The sequence below is a fragment of the Pinus tabuliformis genome, chromosome 2_1 (assembly GCF_031772625.1).
Source record: "Pinus tabuliformis cultivar Carrire ecotype Pingquan chromosome 2_1, CPIR1, whole genome shotgun sequence".
NCBI lineage: Eukaryota > Viridiplantae > Streptophyta > Pinopsida > Pinales > Pinaceae > Pinus > Pinus tabuliformis.
The window spans coordinates 137,042,661-137,066,953 of record NC_142299.1 but is presented as its reverse complement, the minus strand read 5'-3'; the positions used below and the strand labels follow the sequence as shown (position 1 = coordinate 137,066,953).

Here is a 24,293-nt window from a genome sequence, read left to right as displayed (position 1 = left end):
GCTATAACAAGACAGTGAGGATAACTATCTTCATTAACTGTGTATACAAGTCTTCATTAACTGCGTATAGAGTTTCCATCCATGACTACGTATAAATGAGTCTTTATTGCTACATATAAAGATTCATTGACAATGTTGCGTTTGACTGTGGCTTCATCAAATCTCCTTCAGGTATGCCGATAGCCCAGAACATATGACTGCGTTTGACTGCAGCTCTTCCACCGAAGTTTTTGTTGCTTCATCCATCTGAGAGGTATGCCCAGAATGAGACAGAGACTTCACTGCTCTGTCCATCCGAGGACATCACCTTCAGATCACAGCTATCCCGAGAGTAGACTAGCCCGGATTCTGCTGCAGCTGAACCCTAGATCTGTCTCACCGAAATGCGGATCTTCTTGACTACGACTTCTCTCCTCCATGCGAAGATCCTTTTGACTACGTATAAATATTTCTAAGAACAGCGTATGAATGTCTTCATGAACAACGTCCAAAATGTCTTCATGAACTGCGTAGATATGTTTCCATGACCTGTGTATATCAGTCTCCATGAACAACGTATGACTGTCTCCATGACCAGCGTATATATGGGAGCCTCCTTGACTGCGTAGATTAGGGCCTGTGTATAAAACTTCTTGGACAGCGTATTAAGTCTCTGTCTGCTGCGTGGATCATCCTCATGTGCCTGCGGCTTCCTGTGGTTAGGGCATCACCCTTGGGCCAGTGTATCTTCATTGTGTCTCTCCTTCACCAAAAACCCAAGGACGTGGAGAGGAGGCGACCACATATGAAGAGGATGTGTGTTCCAAATGATTTCAATTCCTCTATATTTATACTAAAACATAGATGATGAATAGACATGACTATTGGGCTTCTGAGCCTACATAGGATGCCGGCCGACTTGACAATATGTCTTATAATACAAATAAATTCATAACTCCATGAATACTTATCGGAATCGGATGATCTTTAGATCAATCCTACACCTCTCAATGAGAGGGATCCAATAAAAATATCAGTGGCCATAAATAAGATGACCCACATGGAGTTGGCCCTAGTTGCCAATTTAACAACATGGACTTTCATATTACGATGGGAAATAGAATGAAGTGTACTCTAGTGGGGAGAGGTACCATCGATTTTCAGAGGGAGTCAAGAGCAAGTACCAATGCTACAGATGTATTGCATGCGCCAGGATTAGGTCTGAACCTGATTTCTGTATCCTAACTACATGATAAGGGGTATGATGTCCACTTTGTAAGGAAGAAGGTGTTTATTAAACACCCGAGCTAGAAGAGGGTAAGACAAATTGGAGTTTGAAGCAACAAGTTGTACATGTTGCAAGTCGATTCCCCAATGGCACTAGTAGGCTTTGACAGTAGTAGGGGAAGGAAATGAATGAGTTATGGCATAGGAGAATGGGACATTTACACCATGGAGCACTCAGATGGTCTGGGAGATAGTAACAAGGGTTCTAGAACTTGGCACAGAACACGATAATGTGTGCAAAGGGTGCGTGCTTAGGAAATATGCTAAGGCAACATATACAAGAAGTGACAACAGAGCAGATGGCATGTTAGGACTTGTACACTCGGAAGTTTGTGGCCCACTGTCCATTAGAGCTCTCAGTGGGACCGAATATTTCAGAACCTTTATTGATGACCATTCCAGGAAAACCTGTATCTACTTCTTGAAGACCAAGGATAAGGTCTTCAATCGTTTCAGGGAGTTTAAAGCTCTTGTGGAGAATGTGATAAGGAAGAAGATCAAGTGCTTCACTTAGATAATGGTGGAGAGTATATTGATAAAGACTTCATAGATTTTTGTGCGAAGGAGAGCATCAGAAGAGAGTGGAGAACTCCATACAATCCATAGCAGAATGCGGTAGCAGAGCGGAAAAACAAAACGATAGTTGGAGTTGCAAAAGCAATGTTATATGATCAGGATTTGCCCAGGTTTCTATGGGAAAAACCATGTAACACAATGGTGTATAATTAGAATAGTACTCCTCATAGGGCATTGGGGAACAAAACGCCAGAAGAATTCTTCACAAGGCAGAAGCCAGAAGTTAGTCACTTCAGGACCTTCGACAACATTGCTTATTGCCATGTGTTAGATGAGAAGCACACCAAATTGGATCAAACTGCAGAGAAGGGGTTCCTTGTTGGGTATAGTGAAACCTCAAAAGCATACAGGATTTACATTCCTAGCAATAGGAAGATTGTAGTGAGACAGGATGTAAATTTCATGGAGGACCGAGCTTTCAAGAAGTCTCGTGAGATGCCAACAAGAGATCAAAATGAGCCAACATAAGCTCCATTGGTCTAGCAGCAAGGGCATCTAGTGGGAACACTAGTAGGACAGTCACAGGGATCTGGTACAGTGACCAATACTAGCATTTACTTAGGTGCAAGGGATCCAGTGAGTTCACAACAGAAGGAGCAGTAGAGACCGGATTAGGAGGAGTTGGTTGAACCTCCCACCACTAGTGGTCGAACCAGAAGAGAATATCATCAGACATTGAAAGATGCAAAGGAGTTCGTTGGAGCTCCTAGAACGAACAAGAGAGAGCGTATATAGCCTGATAGGTACCAAGCATTGGTGGCTCATATTGCAAAACCTTCCAGCTTTCAGGAGGTCGCACAACATCAGGAGAGGGCAGATGCCATGGTAGAAGAGTACAACTCCATCATGACAAATGATGTTTGGGAGGTGGTGTCAAGGCCTAAGGATAGGGCAGTTGTAGGTTCTTGATGGATCTACAAGATCAAGTATGTTGCAGATGGCAGTGTGGAGAAGTAAAAGGCTAAGTTTGTGGAAAAGGGGTATGCGCAGAAAGAAGGGATAGATTATGAGGATACCTTCACCCCAGTTGCCAGATACACTTCTATCTGGTCAGTTATATCCCTAACAACTCAGATGGGGTGGCAGATTCACCAGATGGATGTCAAGACAACATTCTTGAACGGGGTGATAGAGGAGGAAGTGTACATAGAATAACCAAAGGGCTTCAAGACTCATGAGAGGCGCACACGTGTGCAAGCTGAAGAAAACTCTATACAGGCTCAAGCAGGCTCCTAGGGCGTGGTATGGTTGGATTGGTAGCTACCTGTAGCAGATGAGATTCGTCAAGAGTGACGCAGATCCCAACCTTTACTACTTGATGGTATAGGATGAGCCACTCATCCCAATTTTTTATGAGGATGGTCTCTTCTTGACAGGATCATCAGGGCTCATTGAAGACTGCAAGAGGAACCTTGCAACAGAGTTTGATATGAAGGACTTGGGGTTGATGCACTATTTCCTAGGATTGGAAGTGTGGCAGAAGGACAAGGAGATCTTCCTTGGTCAAGGGAGATATGCTACAAATATTCTGAAGAGGTTCAGAATGCAAAATTGTAGACCCATGTCTACGCCCACGATCACCAACTAGAAGAAGATAGTTGCACCAAATGACAAGGATGTTGACCTCACCTTGTATAGACAACTCATCGGTTCTCTCATGTATCTGGTCAACACTATGCTAGATATCTGCTTCGCAGTCAATACTCTCAAACTTCAGTCAGTTTATGGTAGAACTAAAGAGAGTACATTGGATAGCAGCAAGGAACATTTTGAGCTGTGTGCGACACAATAGAGTATGGGTTGAAATATACCCAAGGGGATGATGTCATATTATGTGGGTTCACAGATACAGATTGGACATGAAGTTTAGTGGACAGGAAAAGTAATTCCGGGTACCGCTTCAGTGTTGGATCAAGGATGGTTTCTTGGTGCAGCAGGAAGCAGAAGTTAGTAGCACTGAGCTTTGCAGAGGCAGAGTAAATGGAAGCTAGCACAACAATGTGTGAAGCTATATTGCTTCGGAAGCTGCTGGTAAGATTTTTCAAGCATAGGATGGAGGGGACCAGTGTCTACTGTGATAATCGGAGTTGCATCAAGCTCTCTGAGAATTCAATGTTTCGTGACAGGTTGAAACACAGATATTTAGTGTCATTTCATTAGAGGTTGTGTACAACATGGAGCTGTCCAACTACAATATGTTTCCACAGATGAGCAGGTTGTAGATATACTCACGAAAGCTCTAGGGAGAGCTAAGTTTGTCTATTTCAGAGAACAAAAGGGTATGGTGGAGAAATTGTTTCAGTAGCAAGGACAAAGTATTTTGGATGCTTCTTAGTTGCAATAGTTACAGTAGCAAAAACAATAGTTGAGAGGGAGTTTCAATGCAAATGCAAAGTTGGTAGCAATATAGTAGTGTCAACAGCAACACAGATGCAACATCAGAGTAGCGTAGTAGTTGATTGGCAGTGGCAGGAAACTACAGTTGTCGGACGTCAACAACGTGGTTGGAGGATGTTGCAGAGATAGGGTGCTATGATAGTTGTGCCTCAAGACTTTGTGGAGAGGCTAAAACACAAGAGTTATTCAAAACCCAAAAATCGTTTCTAGAAATTCCACATAGAGATGGCTCAATTAAATTAATTGACCATAGTTAAAAAATTCCCAAGTCTAACTTAGGAAAAATGGTTAATTAATGGTAATTAATTGAGAAAGGTGAGAATTATCTAGAAACCCACACATATTTACTTGGATATGATTTCAACCATCAATTAAGTTTTAATTGTGGTCGTTGGAGTCCCAAATGGAGATTATAAGAAAAGGTCGATTTGTAGGTGGAGAATACACCAGTGTAGATACTCAGTAATCTAAGAAATTCGATTTTCCAGTGCAAGTGATTCAGTAGGAGAAATCAAGCCAGTCGATCGAGTAGCAAATGATAGAGGGGTAGTAGAGCAGTATTTTGGAGGAGATTCTAGTTCTAGAGAATCATAAGGAGAAGGCCAAAATTATTCTCCAAGAGGCTATGCAAGGGCAACGCAAAGCCTCAATTTAGGAGTTCGATTTCGCTGAGGAGAAGCTTGTTTTCAATTCTAGAGTTCGGGAATATTTTCCAGAGTGCTGAAGAGAGTTTCCCAATCAGCAACAAGCAGGATGTCTTGATTTGCAGGATTTATGGGTTGAGCGTAAGAAGGTTTGCGCTAGGGTGATGTAGGGCGTGCGCAAAGAAGGTTGGACGACTTGCTTTTTAGAGGCAATCATGTGCCAAGATTCTTCAGAGAGAGGGTAAAATCCCTCAGTATATTTTTTCGAGTATTTCTCTTTGATAAAATTGCTAGTTTGGCGACATTTTATTGTACTTAGAATATATGCTGCCTAATAATAATATAAACCCTCAGTTGCTACAACTGGTTTTCCCACATTGGGTTTTTCCGGGGACTTTTGTCCAAAAATAATGGTGTCATTTTTATGTATGTGTGCTAGCATTTCTCAGTTTCCAACACTTTTATTTTTCGTAGTATTTTATTTGTGAATATTGCAGTGTGATTAATCCATTGTTGTCGTAGCAATAAACTCCATAATTAATTTACAATTAGAAGAATTAATTCCAGTTGTTGCACTAGAAATTTCATTGTTGAAATTTTCACAGTTTTCACCACCATATTTTGAGAGGATGCCACGTTAGCCCCCATTATTCTTGAAAAAGGGGCTAGCCACGTGATTAATATGTATAAGACTCTAGAAGATTCTATATTGTAACTCTAGTTAAGAGTTGAAGTAGTCAAACCTAACCACTAGTAGGCTATCAGGCTGTCTTATAACCAAGCCACTAGGAGGAAAAGGGGTTCCATTCTTTCAAGTGCCATTGTTGTCGTAGCAATGAACTCCATAATTAATTTACAATTAGAAGAATTAATTCCAGTTGTTGCACTAGAAATTTCATTGTTGAAATTTTCACAGTTTTCACCACCATATTTTGAGAGGATGCCACGTTAGCCCCCATTATTCTTGAAAAAGGGGCTAGCCACGTGATTAACATGTATAAGACTCTAGAAGATTCTATATTGTAACTCTAGTTAAGAGTTGAAGTAGTCAAACCTAACCACTAGTAGGCTATCAGGCTGTCTTATAACCAAGCCACTAGGAGGAAAAGGGGTTCCATTCTTTCAAGTGCATTTGTTCCATAGCTGAGAAAAAATAACCAATAGGGATAGAAGGTAGAGCACATAGAAATGATTTGTGCACTGTAGCAATCCATGGGCCACAATTCATACTTCTTTCTACTCACAACTATATTTCCATTCATACAAAGAGAGTGGAGCGACCTCAACTTAAAGTAATACCTAATTTATCAATACCTGTAGTCCTTTCTCACTCATATGACCCAATCCTTAATGGCATAAACGAGTGGATGCAATTGCCTCCTCAAATACCATTGTTGTTTCATTGATCTAAGTACTTCAATCTAGCTTGTAAAAGTTTCTTGCCACAGTAGTCTTCATAACCCTTAAAGCTCCCTTGGACTCCTTTAGTGCTCCAACTTCTAAAATATTAAACTCCTCTTTAGTTCAAGCACATGTCTAACATTGGTTAATGTCCTTGTAATACCATCAAACATTTTAATTTTGACACTTCCAACACCAACAATCTTACAAGAAATATTATTCTCATAAGAACAATTCCACCATCAACAACTTCATATGAAGCAAACCAATTTCTATGTGGACACATATGATGAGAAGCATGTTGTGACCCATTCTTGCGGACTTGTGATAGACATTAAACCAATTAATGTGTGGACACATATGATGAGAAGCATGTAGCAGTGTTGAAAATATCGGTATCGGCAAAATATCGGCAAGGGTCCGGAAAATATCTTATCGGCAATATCGGCAAAAATATCGGCAAAATATCGGCAAATATCGGCAAGCATAAAAAATAATTTTTTCAAATTTTTAAATATAGCCGATATTTTGCCGATATTTTCAAAATATCGCGATATTTTGCCGATATTTTCCGATATTTGCCGATATTTTGAAAATATCGCGATATTTTCAAAACAGAAAATATCGCGATATTTTCTCGGCGATATATCGTTTTGCCGAAAATATCGCGATATTTACGAATATCGCCGATATTATCAACAGTGGCATGTAGTGACCCACTCTAGTGGACCTACGATAGACATTATTTGACTCTGAGAAAGTATTATGACTTACCCTATTCTTTGAGGACATCAGATTGATGATTTAATTATTATTATTATTGCACATGATGATGACTCGTGATGAGTTTATTTTGAATTTCAGTCTATACTATGTCAATGGTTATGATGTTGTGGTTATTGATTATTCTGATGTCATCTATCATGTCTATATATTTTTTGATGATTTATCTTTGTGATCAGGTGTTACTGACAATTGTTTAAGTGTGGCAAGAAAATCGCTATGGTGCACATGCCTGTGACGAGGCAATAAATTTTAGTTTGGACATTTAAGTATACTTGATGTTGAAAAGATTAAATTAAAAATAATGTATTGTTACAACTAGTGATGACAGGTTAATAGTTGCAAGCACCAATCAAGTGCTTGATCAAGCGACACACACATGGGTGATGGGGTTGTATGGAGCAAATTGAAATTTCAAGAAGGGTGGGACAACACACCTGATTCCACCCTCTAGCACTTGTGGCATGACTTAGGCCAAGGGGTGTTAGGACTCCCTTTCACAATGTCATAAGGATGGACCACAAATTTTGTCATTCACGAGGCTTTATTGACTTTATTGATGGACATACATCAAGATTGAATCCTTGATCCTCAACATCATTGGTATCATAATAGAGGATGACCTTGGAATTAACAGTGGCCTCCGTCGTTGCACCCATGTTCCCCTCTTTGGTCATAGATGTCTGAAGGGAAAGCAATGTGGCACCTAAAACTTGATGAGGAAGCTCTTGGAGGGCACAATTCACTTGGCACCCTTGACATCAAGAAAATCGAAGGTAATTGATTATCAATGTACATAAATTAAAACACTAAAGTAAATAAAATCAATAAAAGGGGTAGTTAAGTGAATCTTAATTGAAAATTTAAAGTTTTGAGATGGAGAATAAAGGTGTAGCTCTAAAGCTAAACTCAAAGATATAAATGAAATATTCCTTCTAATCACCCTCACAAGAAAACTTAGGAATAAAATAACCCCTTCGAAGAGCTTATATATCCTAGGACACGGGGAGGAATGGGCAATAAATTAAAAAATAGGGATAGTGAATGGTTGATAAATACTCACAATAAGAAGGGGAGATGTGCATGAAATTAGAAGAAACTAATTTAAAAATGGAGAAAAATAAATTTCATGAGAGAACCTCCTTGTGACTGACACATAAATTAAAAATATCCAACTAAGATTTAACTTGAGAAGAACTAAGGGGTAGTTGGGGACAACAATCTGATACCTTTTTTTTAGATATACATCCTCTAGGCCCATCACATCAATGTATTAGTTGTCAACCCGTTTTGAACCAACTAATATGGTTCAACATCAGGACGAACCAACTATTCGTCCTAATGATAAACCACATTAGTTGGTTCGAAACACGTCGACAACTAATACATTGATGTGATGGATCCGGAAGGCATATATCTAAATAATTATACTCACATAAGCCTACATTCAAAGAATCTGATACTTATCGGATGACTTTAGTTGATGGAACACTTACCACAAAAATAGGGAATTAGATTTGAAATCAAGGGACAATTAAAAGAAGAAATAAGCAACACGCTTGAGGGTGAGGAAATTCAACCTTTTTTTTTTAAATAAGAAAATAAATTTCAAGAGAGCTTTGATAAAATGGTGACACATGGGAGGTGAATAATAGAAAATTTTGAATTTAAGAAAAAGATGATTTTGCATAAGATGCAGAGTGGTAGTATCAAAAATTATTATAAAAGGAAGAGTAAGCAATGAGAATTACACTTTTGGAGGCACCCTAATGCTAGAAAGATGTCTTAATGCCATTTTTCTTTTGAATGACTATTAGAGATCTGTTTGTGAGTTTGGTGTGTGTGAAATTCCATTAAGTGGAAACCTCGAGTTTAAGAATTCACCTCCACACTGCTAGTGCTGTCATCTCCCATACAACCCCATTGCAGCTCAGGGATCCACGGTGAAGAAAAATACCCAAAAAAAAGGGGTAGAGAGATTCACTAATGAATCAATTCCATTCAAATAAATTACAAAGTCTCAGAAATAGCAAAAGCTTCATCAAACGAGTTGAAAGAGTTGGTGACACAAACCTTGTCTTCATCACAGAAGTAATTGGTAATGGTGTCAAAATAAATTGTACAATGTCTATTGCACTTGATGCATTTATCGAATAGTGTTAAAAAGCTACTGCATTTCTATGAAATTCTTGTTCAATTATGTATTGGAATGATAATTTCTTGAATACAATGTCTATTGCACTTGATGCACTTATCGAATAGTGTTAAAAAGCTACTGCATTTCTATGAAATTCTTATTCAATTATGTATTGGAATGATAATAGATAAAATGTGAACAGAATTGAAAAGAAAGAGATGTAGCTCTCAGGTGTGGCCTGCACCTGGAGACTACACTCACAAAACAGAGAGATCACTCTCGTACACTCTATCATTCATCAATGAAAGATTACATCATTAAATACAATACCAGGAATTAGGAAGTTGCACCCAAACCCCTAATCTTTAGGAACTAATCCTAAACTAGGGAGAACGTTACAACAATGTAACCATTTTCTCCATTAATACAAAATAATATTAATTATTTTTCACTCCTCCCCTTAATGGAGAAAGGGTTCTCCTGGACTCCTAGCATCCTTCTAAATAATTCAAATTTCACTCGTGCAAGAGGCTTTGTAAAAATATCAGCCACATTGTCACAAGTTTTACAATATTCAACAGCAATTTCTTTAGACTGTATTTTCTCTCTAACAAAATGGAACTGAGTGTCTATATCAATGTTACTTGGGAGCGGGAGCGGAAGCGGGGAGCGGGAGCGGAAGCAGGAGCGGGAGCGACCATTTTCAGAAGCTCCCGGTTTGGGAGCGAATCCCGGAGCGATTTTTTAAAAATATATATATTTTTTATATTTTTTAATTTTTGATACATATATGTCAACAAAAACATGTAGAATGATGAATTAGATATAAAAAACATAAAAAAGCATAGATTGAACCATACAACAACAATCATCTAGAAGTTATAATCTTCATCAACCACATCCGCAAGTTAGTAACATAGTAACATACAACATATTGAGTCTCATGATTCATCAATCTTAAAGTTTCAAGCTTTCAAAATTCAATATATAACATTTATCATCATTGATCACCAAAGTTGTACTTGTAAGCTAAGTGTAACCATTACAACAAATAATATCTAACATGAAATGAAATGTTATAAAATGAAACGAAATGAAACAACTTTCAACTTTCATGAAGCATCATATTCATAATTCATTACTAATGAGTTATAATTGCCAACTTCAAACTTAAATTGTCATATATTGTTTAAAAAAATATCATAATAAATATGAAAGAGTCAATAGTTATAAAAGCTACTAGAAACTAGAGAAGAGAAGTAAATCTATTATCTATTTCTTATGCTTGGGCCTCTTGCCACCACGAGAAATGTCTAATTTTTTAGTCTTGTTGCAAAATCAGGATCTTTGTCATTAATATCACCCTCCAAGCATTAATATCCAGAGGTATCTTTGTCATTACCTTTGTATCTGTATAGGGATCTTTGTCATTAATATCACCCTCTAAGCATTAACATAAGATAGAAAAAGCATAGCATGTCAAGTCAAGATTTTGTTTGAGTGATGCGTACATTTTTAGAAGGGTCATGATAGAGGAGTTCGACAACCAATGTCACTAACATCAAGGTACATAGAGGGATTGGTACTCTTGATTAAATATGAGTTCCATACCCTAATACATAACAAAATTCAATGGAAACATTGCAATCCCCCAATCCTGAAATCCTGAAAAACTGATAAGTCTGCTGGATTTTGAATGAAATCTAAAATTCTACTTTCTCCATATGAAATCCAATGAGGACGAAACCACTCTCAAACATCCTGAGTCATTTCATGGTAATGTTAAAAATTTAAGTAAAAGGATGAAAATGAAAATTAAAGAAAATGTCACTTTTACTTTAAGAATTTAACATTACCATGAATAGCATATCAATACTAGGGCCTAGACTTGATCATTAAGTTGCCCCACTCAAAAACTACTTGTTTCTTTCAAAAAAAATTGCATTTCGAACATTACTACCAAAAAAAAAATGCAAAAAAGGCAAAACGCTCCCGAAAAGGCAGGGAGCGAAAATTTTTTTAGGGAGCGCGCTCCCGACCCGCTCCCGCCCGGAGCGCGGATCGGGAGCGGGAGCGAGGGGGGGGGGGGCGCTCCCCTGCAACACTGGTCTATATGTTTGGTGTTTTTGTGAAACACTGGATTGTATGCTAATTTAATGGTGCTCTGGTTGTCGCTTTTGATGGAAGTGGGATTCTTCTGTTCTTTTCCTGCATCTTTGAGAAGCCTTCTCAATCAGATTGCTTCACACGTTGCTACACACAATGCTTGATACTCAGCTTCACATGAAGACAAGGCTACAGTACTCTGCTTCTTGCTGCTCCATGCTATGACCCCGGATCCTATGTTGAATGCGTAACCTGTGATGGACCTCCGATCATCCAAGTTACCTGCCCAGTCTGAGTCTGAAAAACCTGCTAGAGTAACATCAGATACATCAGTGTATAAAATACCATAATTAACAGTACCACAAAGATACCTCAACACGCTCTTCGCTGCTACCCAGCGACTTTCAAGCGGTTTCGACATGAATTGGCTCAACACACTAACAGAGTATGCCAAGTCATGTCTGGTTGTTGTAAGATATATCAAGCTGCCAACCAGCGGTCTGTACATTGTGGCATCAACCTCTTTAGTGCCATCGTCACTGCTCAATTTCAGATTCTGCTGCAAAGGTGTCGTTGTTGATCTACACTGATCCATACCAAACTTTTCCAACAGATTTCTAGCATACTTCCCTTGGGTAAGAAAAGTTTGCCCAGTATCTCTACATACTTCTAATCCTAGACAGTAGTGAAGGCTTCCGAGATCTTTCATCTCAAAAACTTGTGCCATAAGCCTTTTGATTCCTCTGATTAAATCAATTGCATTTCATGTTATAATCATGTCATCCACATACAAAGAAATCAAAATAATATGCCCCTGATTATTGTACTTGGTATACAAATTTGGGTCATTTAAACTTCTATGGAAACCATGCTCTACAAAGAAAGAATCAACCTTTTCGTACCAAGACCTGGGTGCTTGCTTTAAACCATATAAAGTATTTTTCAATCTACAAACAAGATGTTCCTGCCCCTGCTTTACAAATGCTTCTGGCTGTACTAAGTAAATTTCCTCTTTTAAATCACCATTGAAAAATGCAGATTTAACATCAAGCTGGTGTAATTCCCAATTACATTTAGTAGCTAAAGCAATAAGCATTCTGATTGTATTTAACTTTGCTACAGGTGCAAAAGTATCATCAAAATCTATACCTTCCTGTTGTGAATATCCTTTTGCAACTAGCTTAGCTTTTAACTTCTCTATACTTCCGTCTGCATTCATTTTTGGTTTAAACAACCATTTACATCCTATGGGTGTTTTATTCTTAGGCAGCTCAACTAAATCCCAAGTATCATTTCTAAGAATTGATTCCATTTCTTCATTCATTGCAGCTCTCCATTCCTTAAATTGACTAGCTTCTTTGTAATTAGAGGGTTCTACAATGTTCAAAACCTTTGACATCAAAGCATAGTTTCTCAATTTTAATGGTAATTGAGTCTTCCTACCTGATCTCCTTGGTAGGGGACTTACGTCAAATTTGTTTTCTTCTGCTATAACTGGGCTTGCATTATCACCTTCTTGTTGTTCTTCTTTTTGCTTTTCTTTCTGCTCCCCCTCTCTTTCATCCTCGCTGCTTTCCTCCAAAAACAATGGAATGTGCCAATCATCACCAACATCATCTTTCCCTTCCTGTACCTGTTCATGAAACACTACATCCCTGCTTGCAAATGTCTTATGAGACTCAGGATTGAATAATTTATATGCTTTAAATTCTGTGCCATAACCAACAAAGATGCATTTAACTGCTTTAGGGTCTAATTTCTTCCTATCAGCTTTGGGTATATGGGCAAATGCTTTTGACCCAAATACTCTTAGATGGTTTAATGCTGGTTTAAATCCATATAGAGCTTCAAAAGGGGTTTTGAAGCCAAGATACCTGGTAAGACTTCTATTCTTCAAATATACAGCAGTGTTGATAGCCTCTGCCCAAAAACTGTTAGACAGACCCTTACCTTGTAGCATACTCCTTGCGCATTCCACCAAGGTTCTATTTTTGCGCTCTGCAACTCCATTCTGTTGTGGTGTGTGTGGCACTGTATACTGCTGAACAATCCCGTGAGATTTGCAGAATTTCATGAATTCCTTTAGCTTGTATTCTCCCCCTTGATCAAATCGGAGAATTTTTATACTTTTACCAAACTGTTTTTCCACCAAGGTTTTAAATTCTATAAAGCACTGGAAAGTCTGACTTTTCTTGTTCAAAAAATAAACCCATGAATATCTAGTGCAGTCATCAGTAAACAACAGAAAATAGTATGCTCCCCCTAGCGACCTTGTCTGCATAGGTTCGCATACATCAGTGTGCACTAGTTCTAAAATGTCTGTTTCCTTCCTCCTATCATGCACAGGAAACTGTTCTCTATGCATTTTTCCTAAGGCACAACCATCACAATTTAACTGAATATTACGAAAGATAGGGAGTCCCTCGACCATACCTTTCTTCTGCAATAACATGAGGTCCTGCAAATTCAAATGACCGAACCTCTGATGCCAGAGTTGTTCGGCTGTCGATCCTCCTGCAACCATGGCTTGCTTTGGTATACTTTTTGCATCCAGTCTATATAGGCTTCCAACTCGCATGCCTGTTGCAACTATTTCATTCCTGCAATCCTTTATCACACAATGAGTCTTGAAGAACTGGACTTGCATATCTTGATCAACCATCATGGATACAGATATCAAATTTTTCTTAATTCCATGTACATATAAAACATTTGTAAGGTGACTAATTTTTCCATTTGGTAACTTAACTGAAATCACCCCATGACCCTTAATCTCGTATCCACTATCATCTCCTAGATATATTTTTGATCCATTTATATTTTCTTCAAGACTATCAAAAAATTCCTTTTTACCTGTCATGTGAGAGGATGCTCCGGAATCGACATACCAAATATCGTCCTCATTAGATGCTGAAAGGGCACAGTCAACTGTGAACAGTCGAAATTCATGACTGAAGTCTTCTTCTTCAACAAAGTATCCTCTGTGCTTTGCATTTGCCTGTCTCCTCCTTGCATCATCAGCCTTCTTCTTATAACATTCACTCTGTATATGACCCTTCTTTCCACAATAATAACATTTCTTTTCAGAATGATTTGCAAGCATACCTTTATGAGAATGTGAATTCTTATGTGATGTTCCTCCTTTCTGCTTTGATTGCTGCTGTGACTGCTTTCCTTTGAATGATCGTCGTTTCGCCATCAGCGCAAGATCATCACTCTGGGGGTTCAAGTTCTGCCGCCGCTCCTCCTCTTGCTACAAGATCCCTGTGAGATCATCAAATGTGGGCGCTTTCTCCCTTGCCGACACTCCAGTGATGAACATTTGAAAATCATCTCGCATCCCGTTCATTGTGATTGCGACCAGATCTTCGTCAACCACCGCCACTCCGATAGCCCCCAATCCGTCTTTCACATCTTTAATTCGCGCAACAAATGCAGTAGCAGTCTCCCTTTCGTCCATCCTCATTGAAAATAGCTTGCTTTTAAGTGCCAAGACTCGGCTTGTATTCTCGGTCTCATACAGACTTTTGATTTTTGTCCAGATGTCCGCAGATTTTTTACAGTCTCTGATGTGTGCAATAACATTGTCCTTCACAGACATCTTCAACAAGACTTTGGCCTTGTTCTCTCGTTTTTCCCAATCTTGCTCCTGTGGCCCTCCGTTTGGCTTCTGCTCATCGTCTGTAACTATGTAACTATGGACCAAGCATTCGCACCCTCGAGCAAGGTCTGGATCTTAAACTTCCAATTCGTGAAGTTAGATCCATTAAGTTTACCAGACTCATTAAGGTAAGATTCCATCGTATCACTCATTCTGATCAGATCTGCAAAATGAATCTACCCAGCAAAAAACAATACCTGTCAGATCGATCTGTCACCTCTGCCACCGATCTACAGTGTCTGGCAATCCCGCTCCAATGAGCAAATTCGGCGTTTCCAATACAGCCGAAGAATTGATCTGATCAAAAATTGATCTGATATGCCTCTCCCGGATAGATCTGCAACTTCACCGATTTGCACCCATTGCAAACCGCCAAACGAAGTTGAGGCTTCCCGCAGATCCCCTTGAAGGAAGATTGGCGCGTCCCCCTTTGTTTCGGCGCGATCCCGAGTGAAAAATCCGCACCAATCAAAAATCGCTTAGAGTAATTTTGCTGGCGCGATTAATCCGTAAAATTCTACGCCAACCGGATGTTTTGGCGCTCTGGTGCGATTAATCCCAAAAAATCCGCGCCAATTCCCCTCCTGGCGCTTCTGTCAGCGCAAAAAACACGCCAATATCCTTTTCACTCAGAAAAAGAAAAAGAAAATAATAATAATAATATCCGAGTCCGAGCCAGGTGTTCTGCAGTTCACCTGCTCAATTGAGCACAGAGCTCTTGTGTACACGCGGCCACAAAGGCACTTCAAGCCACACAGGGAATTCTACCACACAGGCAAGCTAGCTACAAAGGCACTTCAGCCACAAAGGTGACAAAAGATCAGGCTCACCCAATCTGAGCTCTGATACCAAGATAAAATATGAACAGAATTGAAAAGAAAGAGATGTAGCTCTCAAGTGTGGCCTGCACCTGGAGACTACACTCACAAAACAGAGAGATCACTCTCGTACACTCTATCATTCATCAATGAAAGATTACATCATTAAATACAATACTAGGAATTAGGAAGTTGCACCCAAACCCCTTATCTTTAGGAACTAATCCTAAACTAGGGAGAACGTTACAACAATGTAACCATTTTCTCCATTAATACAAAATAATATTAATTATTTTTAACTATAATTTCTCAGAATTCAAGAATTTTATAAATTATAGTAAAACTTATTGGAGAAACTCTTAAAAAATTTTAGATTCTGAATATAGATGTTTAGTACAATGTTTTAGTTTTTCAATCTCCACCGAGAATGGTTGAGGTCATATTGATTGTTGAGAGGGTAAAACCAAAAGAAACATTGGGCCAATTTGACTATTTGTGTTAAATTGTATGAAGATTTAAATTAATAAACGAAACGAACTGCTGACTCTATAATATCTCACATATACAAGCTCATAACACAAGTTGTATGAAGATTTAAATTAATAAACCAAACGAACTGCTGACTCTATAATATCTCACCTACACAAGCTCATAACTTACACAAGCTCATATAAAAGTAGAACAACCTTCTACGGCAAGCTTCTTTTAAAAATCTAACAATCCCTTCAAATATATATTTGGTACCATGAACGATTCATGCATCCTGCACTTGGATAACCATAACATGGCACGACAATAACTATAAATACCTGCCACGGTAAAATTCACTTATAATTTTTTTTACAGTCGAGAAACCTCAATATCTCTCTCTATATATGTGTGTGGATGATCAATAAAAACAAATATTTTTAATACCTATATCGATCGGTCACTCCCACGGGGTGGGATGTTTTATCCGACTGTATAGTGCCTTACAATCCATAAGAAAACGTTGGGGATTGATTTTTTTTCAATCTAATTTGTGATGTATTCGGGTTCCAGCTGTCTAAATTGAGGTTATTCCTTGATCCCAATAGACTGGTCTTCCCCTCGCCTTTAAACTAATATCTTAGGCTATTACAAATTGAAAATCAAAGAAAGATAAGAAAATTACTTAAATTTTCCCAATCAAGTTCAACTAACATACAGATTATGCAACGGTCCAAAAATTTTGAAGTTTTATTGAAGATTATCTCTTGTTCTAAATTGCAGGTGTGCACATAAACAATGATTTTAATTGGGTGGCACATGCCTAAAGATCAATCAACAAAAGCACATTTGAAATTGGAAATCCATGTCATGGGCTAATAACATACACCTCAAAGTTTCACCCAACCTAAAACTTCAGTAATAATATATGAAAATGAACCAGAACTTAGATGAAAGAACATATATAATGGAAGGCAACTTGCGCACTTGAAAAAGAAAAAGTAAATGCAGACAACTATGAAGAGGAAGGAACCACAACTGAAACCTAACAAATCACCCTATTTTATCTTTAAATATATTCAGCACTTTTGTTAGTTTTTATTTGCAATGGTTTTATGAAAGATAACTTTACTTAGTTAATGACAAACAAAGCCACCACAGATTAAGTCATATAAATAGCTGAAAATACCTGTCCATAAGCTGCTCTTTGGGAGGGCTTGGTGGAAGTGAGCCGTCAAACCTCTTTCCCCAATCCACTCCATTATTGGAGTATCGCTTCAACCATTTCCTGAATGCAACCACAAATGCGTCTGCAGCTGTAGGCACATAGCAAGCTTTCTCCCAATTTTGTTTTCCATAGTTTTGGAGTTTACGCTCCTGTGTAAAGGCATCGTTAGTTAGCTTTAGGCAAAGAGGAATAATAAATGCATGAAAGCCAACTTACTGTCAAAAGATGGCTCTTAAAATGCATGATAGTTTATGGACTTCAACACAATCTCACTGATAATGACCATAGTTTATGTCTTCACATAAGACAGTATTATCTCTTCAAGTAAATGGCACGTGTTTATGAGACATACGTTAACTCTTGTTTTTCCAATCATTTGTTTCATAGAAAAGTAAGAAACCTGTAGAATCTTTGAAGGGTTGAGACATATGTTCTATTGTAATGGTAGAAACAAATAGGCGCGGTAGTTGCTTGGAGCTTTGATGCGCAAATTGGAAAACACCCTGGTTAGGGTGAGGATAAAAAGGACTTAAATGGGTAAAAGCCCACTTCAACGCCATATTGGAAGCAAGGGCCAATAAATGACTTTCGTGAAGGAGCACCCAAGCTTTATGGAGGACTGGTGCATTAGAAAAGATGAATTAGGTAGTTGCGTGTATTGATGATGAGGCTGGCCTTAACAAGTGGGGGAAAATTAAAGAGAAGTTACTATTAAAGATAATACAAATTGATTAAGAGGCTGGTCTTGCCTAATAAAAAATTAGATATATAAGAGATATTTCTGAGTAACAATTCATTTACAATGGAGTAGTAACATGGAGAGAAGAAAAAGTGCACCAGGGATATGGAGGACTCTTTAGATGGTGTGCCCAAATAGGAAGTGTTTCGACATGGTATTAGGCCACCCTCCTAAATCCCAAATGGCTTTTCATGAAAGGTGTGTCCTAAGAGTAGATTTACTACCCTTAGGATTGAGGCATATAAATATCAACAAGATTATTAGTCGTAGAGGTGTGAAGAAGTTCCAAAAGATTATTAGAATATCTAGTAGAAGCAAAGAAGTTAAAGGAATTTCAATGTGAGGTTCATTATCTTCTTTTGTCATTTTATAGATGAATTTGATTGTTGAAGTCACTCTAACAAATCTATTGAATGATCTTTTGAAGAAGGGAAATTTTGATTGAAGCACAAGGAATAAGGTTGAAGTGAAACCATCCTTGTGACTTATGGTTATCATTATTTGATACTTGATTCACTATTGTCATTTCTATATAATGAAGGGTTGTTATCTTTATTGTTTATGGTTTCACATTATTACTATTAATCTATAATTATTATAATTGTTAAAAGAGGTGCACCTTTAGAATTACCTTCCTTTCAATTTTTTCATATTCAAGAAGTTCATATGGATAGTTGGAACATGTTAGCCTAGCTACATGCCTCCTTCCATCTTATTCAAAGCCTCTTTTTTATTGATTTTGACTCCACAGCCAAACTAGGTTGACGATGGTCCATTCTTTCAACCATTGCAATGACCCATAATAACAATGATAATAATAATTAATTAATTAATTATCATTAATTTATTTATGAGAAAAAATATGACTCAAAATTGTTATTAAATGTGATCTCTGGAACGAAGTTGCTCATTCATTAATCATTAATAAATAGGGATGGGAACTTTTAGTTACTCGATTGACCATAGGCTATTAGCTTGGTAATAGCAACATTTAGCAACTATATTATAATCCCCGTCGGTATTCGTGTCTAAAGAACCTCGTCCAATTCTTCCTCGGGGATTAGGGTAGGTGGGTAAATAGTTGCTTCAGGTGAGCAATTATTCATCTTACTTAGGTGGTATTTAAGGTGAAGGTGAACCACTCACTCTACCAGTGTTGCAATGCCCCATAATAACAATGATAATAATAATAAATAAATAAATATTATTATAATACAATGAATCATGTGTTGCAGAGTCCCATAATAATAATGATAATGATAATAATAATAGATGATAATAAAAATATATAATATATAATAAAAAAAATAATATTATTATACAATTGAATAAATAATAAATAAAATATAATAATAGTAAACAAATAATAAATAATAAAAGAAATATAATAATAGTAAATAAATAATAAAAGAAATATAATAATAGTAAATAAATAATAAATAATAAAGAAAATATAATAATAGTAAATAATAAACTATTATTCTAAATAAATAGTTATAAAAATAGTTATAAAAATAAGTAAAGTTAAAAAATAATAAAATAAGAGAGTTAAATTAAGACAAAAATTGTATTAAGTAAAACTTAAAATAAAGAAATAAAAGTTGGCATGTTGACACATAGAATGTGGACATGCAAATCTCTTTCCATTTTTGAAATTGTTTGGTCTTTTTAATAGACGATGAGAAAGATGAGATTATTAAAAAAAGAAATTATTTATTTTCTAGAAGAAAAAACGCCAATTTTATATACGTAGATATAGAAATCAATAGATGTTTCATAATTTATCTTCATATCTCCTTTAAAAAATTGGAGACACTGTAGGCCATGGACTCCATAATAGGGGAAAATTGAATATATCATCCCCCCATACAATTTATAATCACACTAAACTATAAAGATATTATGCAAGTGTCCACATAAAAAATGTTCTGATAAAAAATAACAGTCATAACTAAAATACTCAGTTAAGGAGCATAGTGCCTTCCTCCCTCACCAAGTCATCCTCAGTAAAGCTAAAGTGCATGAATCATGTAGGAGCATGGAGACCCTGTTTGGAGAGGCCATCTGCCACCATGTTTGGCTCTCGGTATATATGTTGAAAAGAAATAGTCTGAAATTCTTGTTTTAGCATCAAAATACGATCCAACTAGAATTTGAGGTGAGGTGGTGCAAAATTTGAAAGTCCTTGGATGCCATCAATGAGAGACTTTGAATCACCATATATATGAATATGTTGAATTAGTTTTAATCTAACGAACCATAGCAGCCCCCAAGTGTCATAATTTCAACTCTGGTGTTGGTTCCATTGCTACCATGCCAAAAAAGTTTGTAATAAGAATGAAGAGAAACCCTGATCCAAGTTCCATAACCACAGTTTCCAACTTGTGCAGCCCCATCAAACATACCTACTGGAAAGAGTGTTTGAGTATGAGGTACTCGCGTCTTAATCTTTTGGTCCATCTGAGCCTTACCCACCCATGCATCAACCCAAGCTAGAATCTTGTAGCATATGTGAGCAATATTAATTGGGGTACCATAAAAAACCCAATGATTCCAAGCACTCCATAGCTCCCATAAAACATAAAAAGGCATATTCTTATTTTGTCCCTATCCTGAGATCCACCCACTGAGGCATTGATCCATTGTGTTGAAGCTTCTAAACGGGATGTTTAACATCCAAAGGACATGACTCCAAACCTGCAAAGATACCAAACATTATAGAAATAGGTGAAGGACGGATTCCACGGACTTAGTACAAAGAGGACACCAACCCGGACCCTAGTGGCCTCTTTTGGTCACATTATCCCACGTCAGAATCTTATTGTTTCATACCAACCATATGAAGAGGATGATCTTTATAGGAACGAGCTCTTTCTAGGCAGTTATAAACCAACAAATGTTAGACAATGAAAAATAGGAACAAATAATATAATTGTAGATCTCCGCTACCACCACCATGCCAAGTTGAATTTTACCAAACCATGTGAGCTCATCTCCCCTCTCGTTCTTGTATAAACTTGTTTGTCATAGTTCCATAATATATTCTTGCCAAAACACTGCTTGCAGGCCGACCAGTCCAATGTCATCAACATCTTTCCAGACAGGGTATTGATTGTTCCACCTCTTGATAATCTGATTTAAAAATATAAGTCCCCTGGAGTGAAGTGTGTTTATATAGTCATTTGGTAGTTTAATTGATGACCTTATGCCAACTATTTGGTCAATGCCAATCAGAAGATTACTACTCGACCCAAAGCACTGTCTGAGTAGTTGTAGAAACCACCCTTTTACTTTGTGAAAACTTTGCCATATGAAGGATCCTTTTCTAATTCCAATACTACCTCTTTTGAACCAATCTTCGAAAATCAACTTCCTCGGGTACTTAAATTTAATGATATCCTGTCAAATCCCGCTATCGAACAGTGCTCTCCAAAGAGATTTAATAAGGAGTGCCCATCTGAAAATCTTCATATCCAAGTGATATTTATTTCTCTCTCCGGTATCAGACCATAGGAAACGAGAGACAATGGATCAAATCTTCTTTATAATAGTCATCAAGAGGGAAAATAAATGAGACCAAAATATTGATAATTATTGAAGGACCGATTGGATCAACACATATCTCCCTCCCAAACAGAGCCACCTATGAGTCCATTTGTCTAGCCTATGATGAAACTTGTCCATGAGCCATCTGTTCATTCATTCATTCTTCTGGAGAAGAGTGTTGAGAGGCAAAAAAAACATTGGCAGTAGTCTGTTGATTGAGGGCTCGGGGTGGCCAACTATAGAAAGATTATGTGCAACTGAGCCTATGGTTGGGTGGAGAGTTGTCCCCAAAACTTTGTTGCGGTTGGCAGAATTCAAATAACATTCAACTCCGAAATCACAACTAAGGAATATCGTCACTACCGATAAGTCATCTTTGCTCGTGTTTTCAAAAATTCTATGCTAACTAGTTAAACAATTTTTGTGTTGATCATAAATCGTATAATTGATAGAATTAGTTGTATATTGTAAATTGTGGGTTGTTACATACGGTATTAGAGTGGTGTTTTGACTCTATGTGACCTGTAGGTAAAGGTTTGACAATTTTACTTAATTAGATTTATCATTAGTTTTGTCTAGAACATAAGAAGTAATTCCTTTATATAATGTTGAAGAGTATTTAAAAGTAATGATTTAAAGAGTATATAAAAGTAATGGGTATTTAAAAATGGTATTTAGTTTTGTTATATTTTAGGTTAAAAAAAATATTATAAAAAATTATAGATACATTTTTTATTATAATTATTATTATTTAAGTTATTATTTTTATTAATTTTAAAAATGTTTATATATATAAATTTTGAAAGTGATAAATTATTTGAAAATAATTATTTCTTTATTAAATAAGAATTAAGAAGAAGGGTTAATTTGATACGTATCAACCCAAAAAAAAAAACATTCCTAGCTTAATTTAACCAGGGAGACAGGGGGCACCTTGTTGGCGCTATTTCACATAAGGTCATGGCCACAGTTGCTCGTGGACTAGGAGCTGACGCCCGACGAGTTGAAGGCATGACCTGTGCAGCCCAAAAGCGGCCAAACTAGTCAACAAGGGCATCCACCAAAGTAGATACCCTTGGTGGCAGGGCAAAGCCCCCATTAGCAAAGATACCCTGTGGCAGTGGGTCAATACACTTGGCCGATTCTCTCTGTGCACTTGTTCACTACCATGAACAACCTTCTATTCACTTCACCACCTCCTGCAACAACACAACATAATCAAACTCACCACTTGAAAATTCCATCAAGCATGAGTGCAAATATGGATTCTCAGGTGATGAAAACGAATTCTGGGGTCTATTCGTTTTCAATATTTTCACAAGTTCGATCTTGGGACCTGTGGGTTATGGGCCCACGAAAACTCTCGGAAACGCTTCTCTTTAGTCACAGCCAACTTGGAAAACTTTCAAGTGACATATCACAGTAGAAACCATGAAATGCATCCACCTCCTGAAAGAAACATAGCTAGATCATCTCTCTCTCTATCAACCAAATCCACCCACTGTAGACTTCGATTGCCATCCTTTTTGATCGAATCTTGCAATTCCATCTCGATGTTGGCAATTTGATTCCGAATCGCTCCAATAAATTGCATATTCCTTGTAGGGGCATCTTCTTTTTAATATGCCTTGTTAGTTGAAGCAGTTACTCTGATGGCCCTTTCAAAGTCCTCTAGCTGCCATTTTGCAGTACCAAGAGCAGTGATGAGCTCTCTCTTTCGTATCTCAATCAAACTGACCAATTCCGCGTCAGTAGGATTAGATTCGCGAAGACTTTGATCGTGCAGCCACGTTCTATAAGCAGACTCCATTTTGTCAGCTGAGTCCTGCACATCTTCCGCGGCTGCAAGGAAGGGATCAACCTCCCATCAACATAAATCGGAAGCCATCCCAATTTCCAGATATAAACAAGCTCCAAAGAGGCACTCCAAAAAAAATTGCAACGGGCAATACTATGAAATTTCCGTGCAATATCACAATCAGCAGAGTATAATATAGACCCGCGAATTGACAATTTCCAGAAAAGAACTCAATTGTAACGCCGCATACTAACATGCCTACTCTGTGGCATTCATACTTCCATTTTCAGCAGAAAAGAAAACCGGAAAACAACAAAAACATACAAAGACACAAGTTCACATAAAACACTTTTTATTATGTACAAACTCAGATTACAGTTTTAAGGCATCTCAGCCTTAATTAAAATTTCTCCAGCAACTACATTTTACCTTCTCCTTCTCTCACACCCACAAAGTTTTTCTCCTCTCTTTTTCTTTATTAACTCATGAATCCTTCCATTCTTATTACACATACACTTAGATGCATTCAGTTTTAACTGAATTTTTAGCTAAAATTAGTTCATTAACCGAATCTTGTTCAAGGTTGGCCTGGCTGTCCATGTGGTTGTCCACCTGTCCTCTTTCTCTAATTTTCTTTCATTGAGGTGTCCGGATGCTCCTGCATCAGACTCCCGAGGTACAAAAATTATGACCTCCTGGTCATATGCTCCCGAGGTGCAAAATTA

The 24,293-nt window shown here is 37.5% G+C and overlaps 1 protein-coding gene across 5 annotated transcripts in view; it reads right to left on the bottom strand.

Moving 5' to 3' along the window:
* Positions 1-24,293, bottom strand: part of ACD1-LIKE (ACD1-like protein) — a 403,062-nt gene that overhangs the window by 185,866 nt on the left and 192,903 nt on the right. For 4 of the 5 annotated variants that reach the window (XM_089402316.1, XM_089402318.1, XM_089402317.1 and 1 more), the window contains exon 6: positions 17,447-17,634. In XM_089402316.1, coding sequence (XP_089258442.1) covers positions 17,447-17,634 — 188 coding nt within the window. Of the gene's footprint in view, positions 1-16,747; positions 16,903-17,446; positions 17,635-24,293 lie in introns of those variants that run through there. The other variant, XM_089402319.1, reaches the window with a different exon arrangement.